Here is a 23,175-nt window from a genome sequence, read left to right on the forward strand (position 1 = left end):
TATAGGCTGGAGTACCATGTTTGTCTACACCATCTGGTGGCTATGGCGGTGGAGATGCTCGGCGGTGTTCGATCCGGATACTGCTGTTTATCGAAATAAGCTGGAATTTGTATATGGTAAAGCTAAGGAATGTCAGAAAGCCTTTTTAGATGAGCAACGCATGAGAAATAGAAGTAGAAGGACTGTCATGGTTAGTTGGAAGCCCCCGTCGAAGGGCTGGATCAAGGTGAATAGTGATGGCGCTTGTAAGGGAGCCCCGGGTCCGGCGGCTGCAAGGGGCGTTGCTCGGAATGACAATGGAGTTTGGGTAGGATGGTTCGCTGTTAACTTAGGTATTTGCAGTGCTGTGCTTGCGGAGCTATGGGGTCTGTTCTTCGGGTTGAAGTTTGCTTGGGATAGACATTTCCGTAGAGTTGTATTCGAAATGGACTCGCTTGTGGTTGTGGATTTGGTGAAGAATGGTAAGGATCATAGGCATAGGTTCTTTTGGCTGATTGATGAGTGTCAAAGATTGTTAAGACAGGATTGGGAAGAGGTTAGGTTGATTCATGTTCTCCGCAAAGGTAACCGTGCTGCGGACTGGATGGCGAATTACGCAGGAAGTTTACCCCTGGGTCTTCACGAGTGTGAGGTGCCCCCTGCATGCATCCTAGATATCTTATTTTCTGATATTTGTGGTACTTGTCTTCCTAGGATGACTAATATCACTTAGCTTGTTCTTTGTTGTGCTCCGGGGTTTCGTCCCCTCCATTAAGATAAAAAAACAGCAAAAACGCTCCAAAATACAAGTTTTTCCTACTACGTAGATAGGTAAAAAATGACAAATACTTGAGAGAATTTGTAAAACGAGTGATACGAAAGGTCCACATAGACTTTTAAAAGCTTACCCTTGTCCCATGTCAGCGGTCCTTAAGAGCGAAGAATATTAAGTTTTCATCACCAACCTAGTATAATCTGGAGAATTCCAATATTGATTTTTTTGCTTCACTTTTGGTCTTAATTTATACGAGTTTTTTATGACTCAAATTTGTATAAGTTTGTGATTCAAAATACTTCCGAACTAGTATAAATAGGTGTTGAGGTATTGTGAGATGATATTCGTCCACCCCAGTTCTGTAACCCATAGTAGGGCTTCCAGTAACGCAACAGCTTCTCCCTCATTTACTATTACCGTCCCTGCTGATCTCGCACTACGATCCGCCAAGAACGTCCCAGCCGCATCTCTGATAACCGCCCCTACTCCTAAACGTTCATAATTGTCGAAAAAACCCGCATCAGTGTTGCACTTAAGATGGTTCAGCGGGGGGCAGTGCCACTGTGTGCAACAACGGTTTGCTGCCATTTCTGTTCGGAGCTCCCTCAGTTCCTTCATTTTCCTCCAGTCTTCCATCATCTCACGGCCTTTCCTCCACGCACCAGCACGTGTCACAATTGTGTTTCGCCATAGCTTTTCATTTCGCCCCTGCCAGATGCACCAAAGTAGCATCAGAATTTTATCTCTCCCTACAGCTGAAGCTTCCGTGAGCAACTTGAACATCAATTGCTTAAGGCTATCTGCTTTTCCTTTCTGATCTTCCATTCTCTCCAGCAGCCCCGCTTCATTCCATACTGCAATAGACCAATCGCATTCCACCATGACATGCGATTGATCCTCCAGGCCAAGTCCGCAAGTGGCACAATCGCTGCTGATCGCTAAGCCGCGCCTGATGAGATTTGCATGTGTTGGAAGGCAATTGCGCAATAACCTCCATGCAAAATACCTAACCTTGTGTGGGATATTAGGTCTCCATATGAAGTTCCAGTTCCCCACAGCACGAAGGTGAATATTTGGCTCTAGCTTCTCTACCGCTAGCCTATAGGCACTCTTCACTGTGTATTTTCCATTCTGAGAGCAGTCCCATACCCGACAATCTTCCTCACTTCCAGATCGTATCCTGCTGGTTCGACTAATCTTTCGCACATCCCCTTCCTCAAAACAATCTTCAATGAGTTCCATGTCCCAGTCTGTGGTATTTGGAATGAACAGATCATTGACAGTTAAGTTTTCCAGACCTTCAGGGCAAGGAGTTTGAATCCGCTTATTACTTTCCCGCCGTAACCACGGCTCTTTCCATACATTTACCTTCAATCCATTTCTGATTTTCCATCTATACCCTTCCCTTAGCAAGAGTTGAGAGCTCCAGATGCTCCGCCATAGATAACTGGATGAGTGACCTAGCACTGCACTCAAGAAGTCCCCTCTTGGGTAGTATTTGGCTTTGATGATCCTGCTAGACAGAGAATTTGGTGCGGACATAAGATTCCACCCTTGTTTTCCCAACATTGCTAAGTTAAAAGCGGTAAAATTCCTGAAACTAAGCCCTCCATACTGCTTAGCAATCCTGATCCGCTCCCAACAAATCCAATTCAAGCATCGTTCTCCTGTTGTTTTATTACCCCACCAGAACAAATTCAGCATCCTTTTCAGTTCCTCCTCTGTTGAGCTAGGTAATAGGAAGACGCTCATAAAATATGAAGGGATAACCTGGCCCGCAGCCTGAATCAGAGTTGCCTTCCCTACCTTCGATAGATTCTTACCCCTCCATCTTTGTAATTTTGCCCATAGCCTATCCTTAAAGTGCGCAAAGATAGCTCGTTTCTTTCGACCAATTAAGGATGGGAGGCCTAAGTATCTACCGGTGTCTAGTGGGCGAAAAACACCGATAATACTAGATATCCCATGCAATAGATCATTGCCGATATTGCTACTCCCCATGATGCCTGATTTTTCAAAATTGATGGCTTGTCCAGAAGCTGCTTCATATTTCTGTAATAGCCTTTTCATGGTTCTTGCTTCTGTAATCGTAGCTTAGAAGAAGAGGAAAGCGTCATCTGCAAAAAGAAGATGTGAGACTGACAGAGCCCCTCTTCGCATACGGCACCCCCTGATCTGGCCTGTCTGTTCAGCATCCTGTAGTAGCACCGACAACCCTTCGACATAGAATAGGAACAGATACGGAGACAACGGATCCCCTTGTCGTAGCCCTCTATGCGGTTCCATCGGCCCCACCAGCTGGTTGTTAACCTTTACTGAGTACCAGACTATTGTAACACAGAGCATGATTAATTTCACTCAGCGCTCATTAAACCCAATCTGCAGTAACACAGCCTTTAAGTAATTCCAGTCAACTCTGTCATATGCCTTGCTTATATCAATTTTCAACGCCACCTCTCTTGTCTTTTTTGCTACATTTCGTTTCATGGAATGTATAATTTGAAAAGCAGCAAGCACATTATCTAAGATTGATCTCCCTTGAAGAAATGCAGATTGGGATTCAGATATGGTACCTAGGAGTAAACCTTTCATCCGATTGGCTAGTACCTTAGATAGGATTTTGTAGAGTACATTATATAGGGCGATGGGGCGGAGGTCCTTCATTGTGGCTGGATCATCACATTTTGGAATTAAGGTGATTATTGTATCATTGAGGCCTGTTGGGAAATTCCCTTCATCCACCCATCGTTTTCCTGCTTCATATATTGCGTCTCCAAAGATATCCCAGTGCTTTTGAAAAAATCGCGGGTTGAAACCGTCTGGTCCTGGCGCTTTGCCCGGGTGCATTTCGAACAAGGCCTTGTGGAACTCTTCCTTACGAAATGGTGCTAGCAGCCTACTGTTATCCTCAGGCGTTACCCTTTTTTGAATCAATTGGACTACCTCCCCATAGTTACACTGACTCGCGGAATACAGCTCATCGAAGTACAGCCTTGCTATCTGTTCCAGATCCCCCCTGTTCGATTTCCATTCTCCATCCACTGCTTGTAATTGAGAGATGAAGTTTCGCTTCCTACGTCCAGAGGCGAAGGCATGGTAGAATTTCGTGTTGCAATCTCCCTCTTGCAGCCATAACGCCTTAGCGCGCTGCCTCCAATGGTCCTCTTCCTGCACCAGTAAAGTAATCAGCTTATTTTTCTCCGCCTCATACTGTTCTGCCTCTTCTGTCGAGCTTCCCTCCCTCAAACGCTCCAAATTCTGGTTGCAGCGCTTAATATCTGATTTCAGACTACGCTATAATTGGCGGCTCCAATTTCCTAACCTGCGAGCCATACCTCCCATCCTATCCATTATCCCCATGTGCGTAGATCTACACCACTCTTCGCTGATGATTTCCCGAAAACCCGGCTCTCGGAGCCACTTATCCTCAAATCGGAACTGACGGGCAGGTCGAGAAATGGTGGGTTCATCAGTTTGCAGCACGATGGGGGAGTGATCCGAGTGGGGAGATATTGTATTGTAGGAGGAACTGAATGGAAATTGATCCAGCCAAGTTTGAGATCCAAAAGCCCGATCTAACTTCTCCTGGACTTCATTCGGCTTTCCTCTGTGCCTTATCCATGTAAAAGGATATCCTTCTAGAGGGATTTCGATGAGCCCACATAAGGTAACAGTATCCCTGAACCCGGCAAAGCACCATTCTGGGTGGTCGTGCAGACCTTTTTTTATCACTCTGGGCTAGCAGGTCGTTGAAGTCACCAATGATTGCCCATGGTAAATCAGACGCTCCTACAATTGCTTTTAAGATATCCCAGGATGCTTTCCATCTTGACCGCTCTGGACAGCCATAAAAGCCTATAATCCTCCAGTTACCTTTTTTCGGGTCCTTAATTTCCATATCGATATGATTGTTTGAGAAAGACAATAAAGAGCACCAATCTGCTATCTTCCAAAAAACACAAATGCCACCACTATGGCCCACACAATCCACAGAATAACAGCCATCAAAGTTAATTTTATTACGAATTTCAACTATTCGAGAATTACAAACTAAAGTTTCAAATAAGAAAATAACATCCGGACGGTGAGCTTTAACAAGCTCATAGAAAATCGGAACTGCCTTAGCACTACCTAGCCCCCGGCAGTTCCAGCTCAGTATTTTCATCTTTCTGGGCAGACCCCACTCTCTGGGCCTGCCTGTTCCCCATTTTTTGGACCGGGCTCCGTTGTTATTGTTATCGGACCTTGTTGCTTCCTGTTTATGATCTTCAACCCTCCTTCTTTAGTGTCAGCAGTGGATGGGTTCTGCACTACAGAAACCTGGTCGACATCCATTATATTTTCTTTCAGTATTTGAAAGGCTTGTTGTACTTCCTTCCCTACTTTAATCTCTTCTCTACGTCTTTTCTTTTCATCCGGGATGTCCACACCTCCATCTTCGCTATCTTTTGTATTTCCCCCCTCACTATTCTTCTTTCCCGTCTCGAAAATGGACGCTCCGAAATTCCTGGTAAGCTGCAACAGGTATTGTGGTCTATTCTCAATTGCCCCTAGCACGGTCTTTTCACTGGCATTGCCTTGATCCCTGTTGCTCAGTTCTGAATCCCCTTTATCCTCCTCTTTCAACCAACGTTCGCCATCCATGCTTATCGGGCGTCGTGTTTGAGCTCTCAGAGATATACATCCCATCCACGTACTACATCATTGATTGCCGATTGGAAGAAGATTTCACATTGTCTGTCTATGTGTCCTATCAGTCCGCAAATGAAGCAGAAAGATGGCAATTTTTCATATTTGAAGGAGCAAATAAGCCATTCCCCCCTGCCTTACGAACCTTTTTGTCCTTCTTCAACGGCTGACGAATATCCACTGTAACACGGACCCTCATAAAAGGCCTGGCCGCCGTCCATCTGTTTTTTGGATCATACGCCACAAAGGTTCCGATATGGTTTGCTAGGGCAACAGCCATCGTTTCCGAAAAGAACCCTGGCGGGAGGCCATGCAGTTGCACCCAGAAATCTGCAGAAAATAGCGGTACCGTGATGGGATCCTCTCCCTCTTTTAACTCATGTAAGCCTATTAAGTGGTTGTTGAAAGTCCAAGGACCTCCGTCCACGACCCATCGCAGATCATAAGCATGATAAAATCGAATTAAGATCAGGCCTCCTCCCAGTTCCGATATCGACAACCCTTTCCCTGGTCGCCAGATGCTAGCCATACGGTGCTTGAAGATGTGGAAATTGTAAGGCCGATCTGTGATCAATGTTCCAACAACGCAGAGAGACAGATCGTCGTTCAGCTTATTACTTCCTACATCGCGGAACTCGAATCCATCATCCACGATCGCGAGATTGTTTAGTTGATCCTCCATAATTACGTTTAAGAAATCCAACAAATAATCAAAACAGGGATAACCCTAGCCGCACTCTCTCATGAAGGAGAAACGCTCTCAACAGGAGCAAAATAATAAAAGAATACCTTTATTAAATTAAATCGGTAAGTAGAATATTATTTAGAAACATGGATGGGACATATGTAGATAAATTTTAAAAATCTAATAAATTAAGATTGAAGTTGAATTATAAAATACATATCATGTTAGCATATTTACATGTTAGTTATTAATAAAAATAATCACTATTAATTTTAAAAGTATATTTTTTTTTAATTTTTATATTTATTTGTCATATTAAATTTATTAATTTGATATCATGTTTTGGTATTAAATAAATGTTATTAGTATAAGTTTTATGAATATAATTAATATTATACTATGTTATAAGATTAAATATAAATAGAATTATAATTTTTACATGATTCTTTTTTTATACCAGTTAAACCTTAAACTTTTTGTCTTTTTCGGTTCTTTGACCGTCCGATTTTGACAATTATGCTAAATACAATGAGCTTTCTTGTCATGAGGGCTAGGCATAAAGTGCATAAAGGGCTCTTTATTGATATAACAATTCTAATTAAATTGATAATAATGATAACAAGCTAATGTTTCACTTGCTTTCACTTACTTTCACCCCTATTTTCACTAAATTTCTCCCACTTTCAGTTAGTTTCACTCGCTTTCTCTCATGCTCTCTTCCCTGTCTCTCTCCTATTTTCTATTTCATTTCCAAAATCTCCGACCCCTAATAAATGTATCTGCCTCCTATTTTGAAATTAAGCTCTCTTTTTATTTTCTTCTCCCACCATCTTTATTTTCTTTTGAGCATGCACCTCACTTCATCCACTTCGCATTCAAGTGTTCGGGGTGAGTCAAATATTAATATAAATTGAACTTTTAACTATTAACTTTACCATTTAATTCAATCGGTTCCATCACAGTAAACTTACTTAAAGTGAGTTATTGGCTACATGAATTTGTTTAAATTCACTAAACTTGATTAAAGTGAATTATTGTCTACCGGAATTTGTTTACATTGATCTATTGACTCGCTAAACTTGTTTATAGTAATCTATTAGCTCCCGTGAACTTGCTTAAAATGATACTTCTTTTAATGTTTTTCCAAATTCTCAATTAATTTTTGAAATGGTTCATCATATCATTTTAAGTAGCCTAATACTAAGTCAGCAAACAAAAACAGTTCAAAACTTTAGTTTTGTTAATTTTTTAGGTTTAATATTTCCACGGGCCTCTCTGAATTTGTCTGATTTTATCACTTAGTCTCTTTATTATTGGTCAATATATCAGCCCCTCAACTTAATAAATGTAAAACTTCATATTCATTTATATGTCTATATGACGTTCAATTCATATTGTGCATCCTATTAATTCTCACAACTCACCAAATGTAACACTATGTGTCCTTTAGGTTTTTATGTTTATTTCAAAGTACTGAAACAAGGGTTCACATCAAAATGCAGAAGTGTATTGGAATCGATGCACAAGATGTTTTGGGAGGTGTACCGGAGAAACGAATGTATTAAATATAAAATTTTATGTAACCAACAAAGAATATAAAATGAAAGCTAAATAAAAGAAAGCTAAATAATAAAATGAAACAAGTCCAGGAGAAACGAATGTATTAAATATAAAATTTTATGTAACCAACAAAGAATATAAAATCTTGAATTGTTAGTGAAATTACTCAAATTAATGTCATGCCGTATTTCCACCCTAATGCATCATAGTGATTTTAATATGTACGATCAATTTTAGAAGTAAAATTATACTATTTTTTACGTTAAAAATAAATATACACTTTCTATAAAATGATATGAGAAAATTTCAACGTTACCTTAAAACTTCTATAATACAACAACAACAACAACAGAGCCTTAGTCCCGAAATGATTCGGGGTCGGCTAACATAAACCATCATATAAAAACCGTGAAATTAAGTCGTGTCAGCGACACAAATTCGTTCCCTCCACTCCGTCCTATCCACTACCATATTTTCCTCAATTTCCAGTAAACTCATATCACTCTCGATCACCCTCCTCCAAGTTTGCTTAGGTCTTCCCCTACCCCTCACCACTACATCCCTTTGCCACTCTTCGGTTCTCCTAACCGGCGCATCAAGCGCTCTACGTCTCACATGGCCAAACCACCTTAGTCGATTTTCTCTCATTTTATTCTCAATAGATGTGACCCCTACTTTTGTCCTAATTATTTCATTACGCACCCGATCCTTTCTCGTATGACCACACATCCATCTCAACATACGCATCTCCGCCACCGACATCTTATGGATGTGGCAGTGTTTCACTGCCCAACACTCCGTACCATATAACAATGCTGGTCTAATTACCGTCCGATAGAATTTTCCCTTCAATCTATTAGGCATACCGGGGTCACAAAGGAAACCCGTAGCACTCTTCCACTTCGACCAACCAGCTTTAATCCTATGAGCAACATCTCCATCTACTTCTCCATCCGTTTGGATAATAGATCCTAAATACCGGAAGCAATCCGAGGCCTGAACAACTCTCCCATCTAGGGTGATTGTCCCTGCCTCCCTACTCCTATGGCCGCCAAACTTACACTCCAAATATTCTGTCTTACTTCGGCTCAACTTAAAGCCTAGATTCTAGAGTTTGTCTCCATCGTTCCAACTTCCTCTCCACTCCTTCTTTCGTCTCATCGACCAACACAATATCATCTGCAAACAACATGCACCATGGTATACCATCTTGAAGTGAACTTGTTAGTTCATCCATAACGATGGCAAAAAGAAATGGGCTTAGTGCGGAACCTTGATGCACTCCAATCGTAATAGGAAACTCTTCAGTCTTCCCAACACTAGTACGTACACTCGTGCATACTCCCTCATACATGTCCTTTATGATGTCAATATATTTCCGCGAAATGCCTTTCCTTGTCAAGGCCCACCAAAGTACTTCCCTTGGTACCTTATCATATGCTTTCTCCAAATCAATGAAAACCATATGCAAGTCTTTCTTCTTATTTCGATAGTGCTCCATTAATTGTCTCATTAGATGGATGGCTTCCATAGTTGATCTTCCCGGCATAAAGCCAAACTGGTTTTCCGAGATCTTCACCGTCCTTCTTAGCCTTTGTTCGATCACTCGCTCCCAAAGTTTCATAGTGTGACTCATTAATTTGATTCCCCGGTAGTTGGCACAATCTTGGACATCGCCTTTGTTCTTATACAAAGGGATTAAGATACTTTTCCTCCATTCTGATGGCATCTTATTGTTTCTCCAAATTTTATTGAAGAACGTCGTCAACCATTCGATTCCTCTTTCTCCCAAACATCTCCAAATCTCAATAGGGATGTCGTCAGGTCCTACTGCTTTCTTCGACTTCATCTTACTTAATGCCATTTTGACTTCACCCTTTTGAATTCTCCGCAGGCATTCATGATTTATCATATCGTGATGGATACTTATATCTCCAACATCTTGTTGGCGATCTCCATTAAATAAGTCATCAAAATAGGACCTCCATCGTTCCTTGATATCCTTATCTCCAACTAGGACTTTCTGGTCCACATCCTTCACACATTTAACTTTTCCGAGATCTCTCGTCTTCCTATCTCTCATCCGAGCAATTCTATATATGTCTCTTTCCGCTTCTTTCGTATCCAATCTTGTATACAGATCCCGATTCACCTTTGCTCTAGCATCTCGTATGACCTTCTTTACTTCCCTTTTAGCCTCTTTGTATTTTTTGTAGTTCTCGTCACTCCTACATTTCCCCAATATTTTATAGGATTCTCTCTTACTCTTTACTGATTGTCGTACTTCTTCTGTCCACCAAGATGTGTCCTTACCCGGTGGCATGCTACCTTTAGATTCCCCTAGAACTTCCTTCGCTACTTCCCTTATACTATGCTCCATCTTAGTCCATATCGAATCTATATCTAAATCCATCTTGCAAGTCCAAATATCTTTTTTGGTCATCTCATCCATAAATTTTTGTTGATTATCCCCTTGCAATTTCCACCACTTAATCTTAGTCTCTACTTGTGGTGTTTGTTTTCTTATACATTTCCTACTTCGAAAATCAAGCACCACTACTCTATGTTGGGTTGTCGTACTCTCACCAGGGATCACCTTACAATCAATATAACTCTTTCTCCAAGCACTCCTTACTAAGAAGAAGTCAATTTGGCTCGCATTACCGCCACTCCGATAAGTCACTAAGTGGGATGTTCTCTTCATAAACTATGTGTTCATGATACTCAAGTCATAGGCTGATGCGAATTCTAAAATATCATTTCTTGCTTCATTCTTATCTCCAAAACCATACCCTCCATGAACACTCTCAAACCCATCACGTCTAGAACCCACGTGTCCATTGAGATCACCCCCAGTACCATTTTTTCATCCCTAGGAACCTGTTGCACCACTTCCTCTAAGTCCTCCCAAAAAGCTTGTCTTATAGACACATCTAATCCTATTTGTGGCGTATAGGCACTAATGACATTCACAACCTCATCCCCTATCACTAGCTTAACACTCATAATTCTATCGCTCTTCCTAGACACCGCTACTACATCATCAATATACTCTCTATCAATAAGAATACCTACTCCATCTCTACCCTTATCCTTTCCTGAGTACCAAAGCTTATATCCCCAAGGAGCTATCTCTCTAGCCTTGGCTCCAACCCACTTGGTTTCTTGCAGGCACATTATATTTATTCTCCTCCTCTTTATAACATCTACAATTTCAGCTAATCTTCCTGTCAAAGAACCTATGTTCCATGTCCCAAAGCGTAACCTACTACCCTTACCCCTACCATTACCGTGGACTAGCTTATTTACCCGCAACCCTTGCATATTTGACACCACCCCCGGGTCCTGGGGTGGCGCGCCGCTTCGGGGCGACGACCTAGCAACCCTTGCACATTTATCACTACACCCGGGTCTAGGAAGTGCAGCGCGTCGCTGAGTAGGGAACGCCCCAACGATGTTTATATTTTGGTTCATGTCATAAGATGTGGCTAAGTTTTACGCTGGCCGCCACAAACCTACCGCAACCCTCCTCCTTTGTCCGGGCTTGGGACCGGCTGTAAAGGCCATAAACTTCTATAATAATTAATTAAAATTCAACTAATTGACCAATTATTTCATTGTGGTTCTAAATTTCAATTTGTGCCTTAAAATTAACACAATATAAACAAATAGCTACAGAGTGTCACAGTAATGATTGTTGGGACCCTTTCATATTATCTTCAGGCAACAAATGAATTGGATGTGAGTAAAACATGTGAGACAAGTCTCATCTATATGACTTTTTAAATATGTGAGACAAGTCTCATCTTTATGATACATTTTTATTGTAAAATAAGGATGAAGAGAAATGTATTGAGAACTGAAGAATGAAGTTACAGAAGAAAAATAACAGTGGAGAATTACAGAAATTAATTGAATGAATAACTCCTACCTATCTATTCTTATTTATAGAAATAACTGACAGCTAACAACTCCTAACTTCCTAACAACTTTATAACCAATATAAATTGTTAATTTTGAAGTGAATTTTGTTAAGTATGAATAAAATCGATCGTGTTTTAAAGCATTAGGGGATAAAATTATATTATTTCGTACATTAAAAGTATGTTAAATGAGTTATCTCTATAAATCTTGTTGTTATATTAGAAATCGATAGCGTTAATATGCAGGCAACCATAGCAGCACCTGTTAAAGGGAAGATGTTCAAAGGACTGTGCATATGTTATGCAGTGGCAATAGTGACATTTTTCAGTGTAGCTATATCTGGGTATTGGGCATTTGGTAACAAAGCAGAAGGTTTCATACTTGGCAATTTTCAAAGCAATGGAAAATTTTTAGTCCCTAAAAGTTTCATTCTCATTGCCAACATTTTCACTATTCTTCAACTATCTGCAGTTGCTGTGGTAAGTTTCATTACTTCACATTTTTAACCTTCGTTTTCATTGGTAACAAGTTTTTATGGTCACTAAAGTATGTGCTTTATCGTTCCATTGCCGTCGAAATAGTTTTTAATCCAATAAGTTCATCAGAGTAGTAAATTATGCCACTTTTTGGCCGAATCAGGCGATCTGGACCTAGAGGTGTCAAAATGGTTAAAAAGATTGACCCAAACCTATTTAATAATTGGGTTGACCCAACCCAACCCATTTAATAAATGGATTGAGATAACCCTTTTATATATGGGTTGAAATGACCCAATCCATTTATTAAATGGGTTATATGGGTTGACCCATATAACCCAATTAACTAAATCTAATTAAAAATTGAACAAAAATAAAAAAAAATATAAAAACATAAAAATGAAAAAAACATGAAAAATGTAAAAAGCGTAAATACAATAGGAAAAAATATGAAACGGGTTAGATGGATCGACTCATGTAAAATATAATATCTGATTGTTTCTTCATATAGTTAAAATTCAACTTGACCAATTTAAATTCAACTAAGTACAAAAAGAACTAGCGTCTTCATTTAACGTCACTTCGTTAGTTAGTTAGTTTCTTACCAATAAAATATGATTAGATTTTGAGTTATTTAAATTCAAATTAGGTGATAAACATTGCCACCATTTCAGACCCAACATCACAGGTGAAAAACTATATTGAAGTAAATTAGAACACTATTATTTACATAAATCAATTAAACCAATAAATATGGAAAGAATCATGTACTCTTGATTATCTTTCCTTTACAAACAGTTATAATACCCACTGAACCATTTCTAATCTAAAATATATCAATGTGGAATTATACTTAGGTCTTCTAAAAGTAACCGTTCCACCAAAATCCTCTACAAAAACCTTAAAGCAGAATTGAACCAAAAAGTGATGGTTCAGTTAGCCATATGAACACATACGAAACAGTATGGATACAAAACAGCAAAGCCACAAAGAAGAGCAGAAGCAGAACAAGGAGAAAGAGCATCGGCGGAATACCTAGACAAGAGAAAGAGAATCGGCGGAATAAGCAGGAAGCGGCGGAAGCAGCGGAGAACGTGGAATCAAGCGGCGGAAGTGGAGAACGTGGAATGAATCGGTGGAATCAAGCAGGAATCGGCTATGGTTTTTGGGAGCGCAGGGCTGCGTATTCGCGTGCTTGTTTTAAGAATGAATACTGAATTAATGGGTTAATGGGTTGACCCTCTAAAAAACCTACCCAACCTTTTTATTATATGGGTTAAATGGATCAATCCATTTATAACCCAATTCATAAAAGGGTCGACCCTTACCTATTAAATGATTGGGTAAAAAGGTCAATAAATGGGTTATGACCCATTTTGACACCTCTATCTGGACCAATGGCGAATACAGGATTACTCGGTTAGGGGGGGGGGGGCGATTTTATACGTCCGTTTGGGAAATTTTTTTTGCTAAATCGAACTTGCTTAATTTTTTTTATGTATATACGTGTTATAATTTGAATGGTCAAGAACCAATTTTACGTATTAATGTACAATTTCTCAAAATTAAGCTAGATTTCGTTTAATAGTCCTATAACATGTATAAAACAAATTGGATTTAGGGAGGGCTGAACTTGTAAAAAAAAAATTAAAAAATTTGATTTTAGATGACCTACCAGTCCAAAAAAATTAGAAATTTGGACTTAGAGAGGCCTAACATATCACGTCCATGTCTAAATTTTTAAAATTTATATTTTGATATTAGTATATATTATAATTATTAGGTGTGTGAAGTTAATTTGGTGCTATGGGAAAAGTTTGGAGTTAATTTGATGTTTTTAAGTGTAAATTAAAAGTTTAGGATAAGTTTGGAGTTAATTTGATGGTTTTAAGTGTAAATTAAAAGTTTAGAGTAACTTTTAAAAGAGTATAAAAAGATAGAGGATCAAATGAGATTTTTACCGGATTTGGATATATAATCCAAATCGAAGAGGTGGGCGATGATTATCCTTTTCTTTTCCTGTTTTTTTTTCTTTTCTGCCAGTTCATCGTTCTTCGATCGTTTCTCCACCGTTTCTTTGATTTACGAAGATTCGACCATCCGAATCACTCGAAATTGAAACCATAGCATCCTTATGTATAGATCTAAGTCCTAACCGAAAAGTTTTTAAGTTTCGGTAGTGATTGGAGGGAAACGTCTTAGACAGAATTTAGAGGCGAATTGAACTGGTGTGTTTTCTTCAATTAATAGCCAAGGTAAGTAATTATCAACTATATTTTGAGTTTTATGTATATAGATATATATATATATATAATCAAAGAATTTCCAAAAATGGATATTTTAAGGTTATGCAGGAATTTTGTAAGGGGTTTTTCATGATTTTGCTTTTTATTGTGAAATTACGGTTCAAATGAAGCTATTGATTATGCTTCTATGTGAATTTCAGATTTTACTTGATTATGTTGATTTAAGGCTTAATTTGGTTGATTTACATATATACATATATGTTTTTGGTTTCAATGTATATATATATTGAATAAAATGAATTTGATGATTTCTTACGAATTGTTTTTGGATTGAGAAATCTGTTGCGGTTATTGTTGTTATTATTTTGGACTGAAGTCCAAATATGATTTTTTATGAGTTGTGATATTTTGACAGATAAAATGGTTTTGTCCATCTAGGATTGCCCGGGGTAGGAGTTATAAGTTGTAAGACCATATCTAATGGCGGTATGGCTAGAGTGCACGGCTGGTAGTCCTAACTGTTAAGCAAGGAACGAGATATAAATGAGATATCTCGATATTGTCATGATTGATGTTATGATCTACACGGGTGGAATTCGAGGATGGATACACATGCACAAAATTTTATTTTATTAACTTAAGTTTTGAGATATTTTATAAGGTTTTGATGACTATCTTATAAACTTAAGTTTGAGTATATTTTATAAGGTTTTGATTAAATCCCTTTACAAATGTATATATGTAGCTATGTTAAGTAAAATTGGTTTTTATAGCTGATAGTTTATTACTGAGATTTTTGTCTCACGTTTTTAAATGTTTTAATATTTTTAGGTGATAAAGTACATGATATAGAGAAGGTTACCGACCGTTTAGGTGAGATTTGGAAGTTGGTTGTTTATTGTTAGAATTATGGTTAGAACTTTGGTATTTCAAGTGTAATACAATGGAGTTGGTAAATATATGTTGAGGTCCTCGAATGACTAATGTAGTAGGAATATGAATTATTTTAGAATATAAATTGAAGAGGAAGGCCAACATAAAGAAATAAGGGTAAATTTCAAAAAAAAAACCCATGTGGTTTGTTTTTACAAAAAAAAAAAGGACTGTGGTTTCACCATTACCCGAAAAATGGAAAAGGGCTTAACACCCTTAAAAATGCTGATGTGGCAAGGGGTAGAGTTGGAAAAATATTTTTTTTATTTTTTTTTAATTTTTCTTTTTTCTTTTTATTTTTTTTCTTCTTCTTCTTCTTCTTCTTCTTCTTCTTCTCCTCCTCCTCCTCCTCCTCCTCCTCCTCCTCCTCCTCCTTCTTCTTCTTCTTCTTCTTCTTTTTTCTTCTTCTTCCTCTCTCTTTTCTTCTCTTCTTCTTCTTTTTTCATCTTTTTTTTCTTTTTTTTAATTTCCAGAATTCTGGAAAATTCTAGAATTCTGGACCAGAATTCTGGAAAATTCTAGAATTCTAGAAATTTTCCAGATTTCTGGAAAATTCCAGAAATTCTAGAATTTTTCCAGAATTCTGGACGTCTGAAATCCAGACGTTCTTAAGAACATCTGGGTTTCAGACATTGAACGTCTGGATTTCAGACATTCAATGTCTGAAATCCAGATGTTGAACGTCTGAAAACCAGACGTTAACGTCTGGGTTTCAGACATTGAACGTCTGAAATCCAGACGTTCAACGTCTGAATTTCAGACGTAACGTCTCGACTTCAGAAATTTAAAAAAAAATAGAAGAAGAAGAGGAGAGGAGGAAGAAGAAGAGAAGAGAGAGAGAGGAAGAAGAAGAGAAGAGAGAGAGAGAAGAAGAAGAAGAAGAAGAAGAAGAAGAAGAGGAGAGGAAGAAGGAGAAGAAGAAAAAGAAAAAAGAAAAAGAAAAAATAATAAAATAAAAAATTATTTTCCAACTCTACCCCTTGCCACGTCAGCATTTTTAACGGTGTTAAGTCATTTTCCGTTTTTCGGGTAACGGTGAAACCACGGTCCTTTTTTTTGTAAAAACAAACCACATGAGTTTTTTTGGAACAACATCAAACCACATGGGTTTTTTTTTGGAATTTACCCAAGAAATAAATATGATATTATGATATATAGATAAATTGGAGACTCCTAAGTATTGATTATGATATTTCTATTTCACACCCGATGCCGATTGAGGTCGTCTAGGGTCGGGTGTGACATAACAGGCAAAAAAAAAATAGAAATTTGGATTTAGAGAGGCCTAACATGTCTAAAAAAAATTAGAGAAATTTAAATTTAAGGAGTACCTAATAGATCCAAAATATTGAAATTTTGAATTTTGGACAAGCCTAACACGTAATAGGATATATTTATTTTTTTTATTAGTTTAATACGAGTTTCTAAAAAAATTATAACAGGCCAAAAAAATTAGAAATTTAGATTTACGGAGTACCTAATAGGTCCAAAATATTGAAATTTGGAATTTTGGACAAGCCTAACACGTAATAGGATATATTTACTTTTTTATTAGTTCAATACTAGTTTCTAAAAAAATTATAACATAGGTACATTTTTTTTTATTTTTAGTTTTAAAATTTTAAAATTTAATTTAGAAATTAAGTTGTTTGAGTCTCAAAAATAAGAAATTATTTTTTTAATAGAAAAGACATAATAAAAATGCATTCAAAAGTGTTATGAAAATAAATAAATTAATTAATAATGGTAACATAGTTTTATAATTATTGAAAAATAAAATTTAAATAAATAAGCACTTTCTAAAATAAATCGAGACCGGGAAAATTGAATCTAGAACCTTTTAAAAAGAACCAAATGTTTTTAACCATCTCATCTACCTATAAACAATGAAATATTATTACATAAAGTCTATATAAACTAATATTTAGGGGACCGAAACTACTCATGCCCATGGTGGTTCTGGCGGCCGGAGGGGCACGGCCCCCTGTCTCCGCCTCTAATCTGGACTACCAGAAAGCTAAGATGGCTGCCATGTAAATAACATCTCATAATATATACGACATGTATTGCCATAGGCTGACACTCGATAATTAGAAAAATGAAAATTGTTAATATCTTAACAGTAACCCGTATCCAAAAATTTGTACCAATTCAATTTTTTAATTGCCATTTTGTGACATGTGTCAGAAATATCATGAGGTGTTGTTGATGTGCAGCTACAAAAGCTTTTTAAGTGGTTCAAATTGTCAGATTTGGCGAGTGACTTTATTGGGTTAAAAAATAGTCTAGTGACTACGAGTGCACAAAGCCCCTGCTTTAGTGACCATAAAAACTTTATAACCTGTTTCATTCATGATCTTTCATCCCTAGTTATAACTACTTGATGATCTAAAACAAATGTTTGAGTTTGTCAATGATCTAGCTATTATTTCGTGGCATTGGCGTATAATAATCAATCACATTTGGTCCAATTCAGATGGAAATTAACATGTTTGTGTTGATATACAATACAACAGTTACAATATTTCCTCAATGTCCTTAGTGTTGAATGTATAGATTGTTATACAGGAATAATATGGAGATAGAGAGAGATAAGTAATAGGCACAATATTGATTTGAATCACCTTAATGATTATGGCTCAGAGGCCTTGTATTTATAGTGAGTATAATAGTATTGAAACTCTACCTAGCTAGGAATATACACAAATTGAAACTCTAACTAGATAGGAATCTATCTACAGAGATAATAGGAACATTATCTCTAACACTTAGTAGTCATAATTTCATATAATATTTCACATCTGAACCCACTTGTTTCTTTGTTAGAGATAGGAACATCATCTGTTAGGAATCTATTTGTGTATGTCTGCAACCTGATCATCGGTTGGAATAAATCTGACATTGAGAAATCCATTTTGAACTTATTCTCGGACAAAGTGATAATCTAGCTCAATGTGCTTTGTATGGGCATGAAAAGCTGGATTTGAAGTGAGATAAATTGCTCCAACATTGTCACACCATAACTGAACCGGGGTGGGTAAAGGAAAGCCCAGATCCGAGAGAAGTGATTTGAACCATAGGAGTTCTACCGTGGCATTTGCCACTGCCTTGTATTCACTTTTGGTGGAGGATCTAGCTATTGTTGGTTGCTTGCGGGTCTTCCACGATACAATGTTGGATCCAAGATAGACACAGAAAGCACATGTGGATCTTCTATCATCAGGACACCCTCCCCAATCACTATCTGAGTAACAATGAATGTGATCCAGTGGTTTGATGGACATGACTATCCCAAAGTCTGATGTGCATTGAATGTAGCGTAGGACCCTCTTGACTCTTTTCCAGTGTTCATCAGTTGGACAATGCAGGAACTGACATAATTTGTTAACTGCAAATGCAATGTCAGGGCGAGTGAATGTTAAATATTGAAGTGCTCCCACAATGCTTCGATATTCATCTCCAGAGGTTAAACTGATGCCGAGCTCTTTTGAAAGCGTTGGCGTGGTGGCCATGGGAGTCAGTGTAGGTTTGGAGTCAATCATCTTCACTCTGTCTAGGATGTCAGCCACATAGTTGGCCTGACACAGGTGAATGCCATCCTTCTCATATCTTATCTCAATTCCCAGAAAGTATTCTGCCTTGCCAAGATTGCGAATAGGAAACTCATGTTCAATGGCTGCAATTGTGTTAGTGATGTGTGCAGGGTGGTTACCTGTTATGAGGATATCATCAACATAGCACAAAATGTAGGTCTTTTCAGTGTCGGTGCGTCTGATGAACAGAGAGTTATCAGCCTGTGACATCTTGTACCCAAGTGAGAGGAGGAATGTTCGAAGCCGTGTGAACCATTCTCGCGGTGCTTGCTTTAATCCATAAAGACTCTTTTGGAGAAGACATACATGATCCGATTGGGAACTGTCCTGAAAACCTTGCGGTTGTTCCATATAGATTGTCTCTGATAAGTTTCCATGAAGGAACGCATTAGAGACGTCCAGTTGATTGATGAACGAATTGTTTGCTACTGAAATGGCAAATACAGACCGAATGGTTGTAGCCTTGATTACTGGACTGAATGTCTCTTTGTAGTCAATCCCAGCTTTCTGAGTAAATCCCCGTGCTACTAAACGAGCTTTGTATCGATCAATGGTTCCATCTGACTTCTTCTTTGTGCGAAAGAGCCACCTAGAGGTGATGGCATGCTGATCATGTGGTCTTGGTACAAGTTGCAAGGTGCCATTGTCAAGAAGAGCTTGAATCTCGTCAGACATTACCGTGCGCCATTTGGGTTGTTTATTGGCTTTGCTGAAGCACGCGGGGTCCACTGTGCCATTTAGATGTGTAGCTAGAAGTCCCTCAAACCATCCCCTCGAGTGAAGAGACGACTGTCGAAGTTGCATATAATGTTGACGCGGACCAATCATTAATGCATTACGAGATCTGGGTCTTGCAGTAGGAACAGGAGCAGGTGGTGCAATTTCATGAGGAGGAGACTATGTTTGTGGCATGGTGTGCTCTTCATGAGGTACTGCATTTGGTATCTCCGGTGTGTTGATGTCTATAGAGTTAACCGGTGTGGTGAGATCATTCTGGGGAACCGGTGTTGATGCAGCTGTGACAACTAGTGACAAACATTGGCGTGGAGCTAGTGGAGCAGTGTTTGTTGCTTCAGAGTCCGGGGGAATAATTGGGGTGACAGGATGAGGCCTAAAATGGACAGGTGTGATTGGTTGGGAACACGGAACCAAGTGTGAAGGAGATAATATAGGATTGGGATTAGAGAAATTACCTGGATACGGGCCAAGTAAAGATGGTAGTTGACAAGATGTGCTTACCCCCAAGTTGCTAGATGAAGGTAGTGATGTAGTGGCTGTTGATGCAGGAAATACTTCTTCGTTGTGCTGCACAAATTTACAGATGTATATGCGTCCGGTGGCATACTCAAGACAAATATCCCCAGAATGATTTTCCGATGGACCCAGGTAGACACATAACTTAGAACGGAAATCAAATATGTGCTGGTTGTATGGTCGAAGAAAAGGATAGATACCGCTACCAAAAATGCGCAATGCCTTATAGGCATGCTGTTTCTTGTAAAACATGAAATAGGGTGATTTGTTGTTTAGAATTTTGGTGGACAGGTAGTTGATTAGCCTAATGTTGTGGATCATGGCATAGTTCCAGAATTTGAGAGGCAGAGATGCATTGGCTAACAGAGTAAGGCAAGTCTCAACTACATGTCTAATTTTTCTCTCAGCTATACCATTTTGTGCATGAGTGTGGGCACGCAATTTTGTGTATAATGCCATGTCTTTTGAAAAAAGGTTGTAGTTTTTGAAATTCTCCCCCAAGATCTGAATAAATATTCTTAACCCTTGCACTATACTGATTAGAGATCATGGCACAAAAATCACAAAAAGGTTGAGAAAACATCACTTTTATTCTTTAAACAGAAAACCCATCCAAATCTACTGAATTCATCAATGATAATTAAAAAATAACGGTGACCAAGACAAGAAACAACTGGAGCTGGTCCCCAAACATCCAGATGTAAGTTTTCAAAAATAAATGTGCTAGAGCGACTAATAGAGGGTAAAGAGCTTCTAGCAAGTTTGCCTAATGGACAAAAAGAACAATTGCCAACTGATTTTGAAGAGGATAGATTGTGTCCTTTGAGGACTATGCTGACTGTCTGATTCTGACAATGTCCAAGCCGTGCATGCCACCTTGCAAAAGACACCTTCGCTCCTACTAGCGCCTCCTTCAGGGTGGGTGTAAGCACATAAAGCCCATCTTTACTCGGGCCTCGTAACAGGATTTCCCCAGTTGTTTAGTCCTTCACAAGAAAATGATTAGGCCAGAATTCAAAGAAACATGAATTGTCACGGGTAAATTTTTGAACAGATAGTAAAGATTTAGTTAGCTTAGGAACAAGTAGGACATCATTAATTTTCAGATTATTTATATTTGAATTTCCAAAGTAAGAAATTTGCAGACCTTGACCATTGCCAAATTGAACCGTGTCGTATCCTGGATATGGCTGCATCTGTTGAAGTTGAGCTGGATTTGCCGTCATGTGATTTGTTGCTCCAATGTCAGGATATCACGGCTGATTAGGACCTATGAATGGATTTGGTGGTTGTTGCCACGCCATGTGTGCTTGTGGTCCATGATTATAGTTTGAATGTGAATTGTTCTTCGGTCTTTTGCACTTATCAGCCCAGTGACTTGGATCACCACAGTTGTAGCACTTGCCACTTCTTCTCTTTTTTGGATTCTTCTTCTCCGACTGTGTTGGTTCCATGGTGGAGACATTAGCTTCTCGGTGCGCTGGTATACCATCAAATTGAAGTAGAGTTGTCTTTCTTGTTGATTGGATCATGCCTTCAACTGTCTTCAAACTGTTCAAAATCTCTTGATAGTTGATGTTTGTGCCGCGCTGAGTGACAAGATTCTGAACGGTAGAGCGATACTCTTCTCCCAAACCCTTATAAAGAACTGACGGTAGTAAGTGTCGAGGGTAAGGGTTCCCTGAGGCAGCCAGATCATCAAGAATAGACTTCACTTTTTGCATGTAAGCAGTTACTGACATCCCCCCTTGCTCAAGCCCATGCAGTTCAACACCTAATTGAAACTGCTTGGTTCCTGTAATAAGCCCATAGGCATCTTCCAAAGCTAGCCAAATGTCATGTGAATATTTGAGATATGCAATATCAGGAAAAACCTCTTCGGTGATGGAATTTAGGAGCAAAGTCCTAACCATATTTTCTAAATCATCCCATTGGGAAAAGGATGGATTTATGATTAAATCCGCAACAGATGTCATAAAACCTGTTCTAGAAATAAATTGAGGTGGAGGAGGTGTTGAACTGATAATATAGGAAAAATGTGATAGGTTTTGAGGGTAGATTCCATGGACATCCTCCATTCTTTGTAGTTGTGAGGGGTTAATTTGATGTTGATGGTGATATTTGTGGGAGGTTGTCTTGGTTGAGTGACAAAGGTAGAAACAGGTTCTGTATAAATAGGATTGGTTGAAATAGGAGGATTTGAGGAAGGAATAAAATTGGATCGAAAATTATTTGAAGGTGCATCGACAGTATTGTGAAACGAATTTGAGAAAAAAGATGGAGAGGGATCACGGGTTAATTGAGTATTGTAACCAAACGGTGAAGTATTGGATTCAGAAATAACCTGAAGTTTATTACTGGCTTCGGCTGCTTGATAGGCGGCTAGGGCAACAAGAACTGATGGAGAAAATAGGGTTTGAGTTGTCGTGGTAACCGACGGTTGTTGTGATTGGATTGGTGGCTGCTGAACCGGAATCTGCTGATGGTGCAGGGGAGGCTGTCGGAGTCGACAGAACAGCCTGCGCATTTATCCCTTGCGGATTGCGGTTGGAAGCTGAAGCCGACGGCGCCACGGTGGATTGCGCAGTAGCGGATGGCGGTAGGTCACGAAGGCTGGCCGCCTGATATTCGGTGTAAGAGGTTGATTGCGGAAGATCGGAAGATTCGGAAGAGGCGGAAGTTGAGACTACTGATACCATGTTGAATGTATAGTTTGATATACAGGAATAATATGGAGATAGAGAGAGATAAGTAATAGGCACAATATTGATTTGAATCACCTTAATGATTATGGCTCAGAGGCCTTGTATTTATAGTGAGCCAATTGTAGTTTGTATAGGAATACAATACACAAGTATAATAGTATTGAAACTCTACCTAGGTAGGAATATACACAAATTGAAACTCTAACTAGATAGGAATCTATCTACAGAGATAATAGGAACATTATCTCTAACACTTAGTAGTCATAATTTCATATAATATTTCACATCTGAACCCACTTGTTTCTTTGTTTCTACAATCTTGGAAAACATAGCAATCATCTCATATGCGATTTAAC

At 38.7% G+C, this 23,175-nt stretch overlaps 1 protein-coding gene across 1 annotated transcript in view; it reads left to right on the forward strand.

The window, feature by feature from the left end:
• The window catches only part of LOC136222548 (GABA transporter 1-like), a 49,029-nt gene that overhangs the window by 25,349 nt on the left and 505 nt on the right, over positions 1-23,175 (forward strand). The window contains exon 5 of the mRNA XM_066010310.1: positions 11,858-12,091. Coding sequence (XP_065866382.1) covers positions 11,858-12,091 — 234 coding nt within the window. The remainder of the gene's footprint in view (positions 1-11,857; positions 12,092-23,175) is intronic.

The sequence above is a fragment of the Euphorbia lathyris genome, chromosome 3 (assembly GCF_963576675.1).
Source record: "Euphorbia lathyris chromosome 3, ddEupLath1.1, whole genome shotgun sequence".
In the NCBI taxonomy this organism is placed as follows: Eukaryota; Viridiplantae; Streptophyta; class Magnoliopsida; order Malpighiales; family Euphorbiaceae; genus Euphorbia; species Euphorbia lathyris.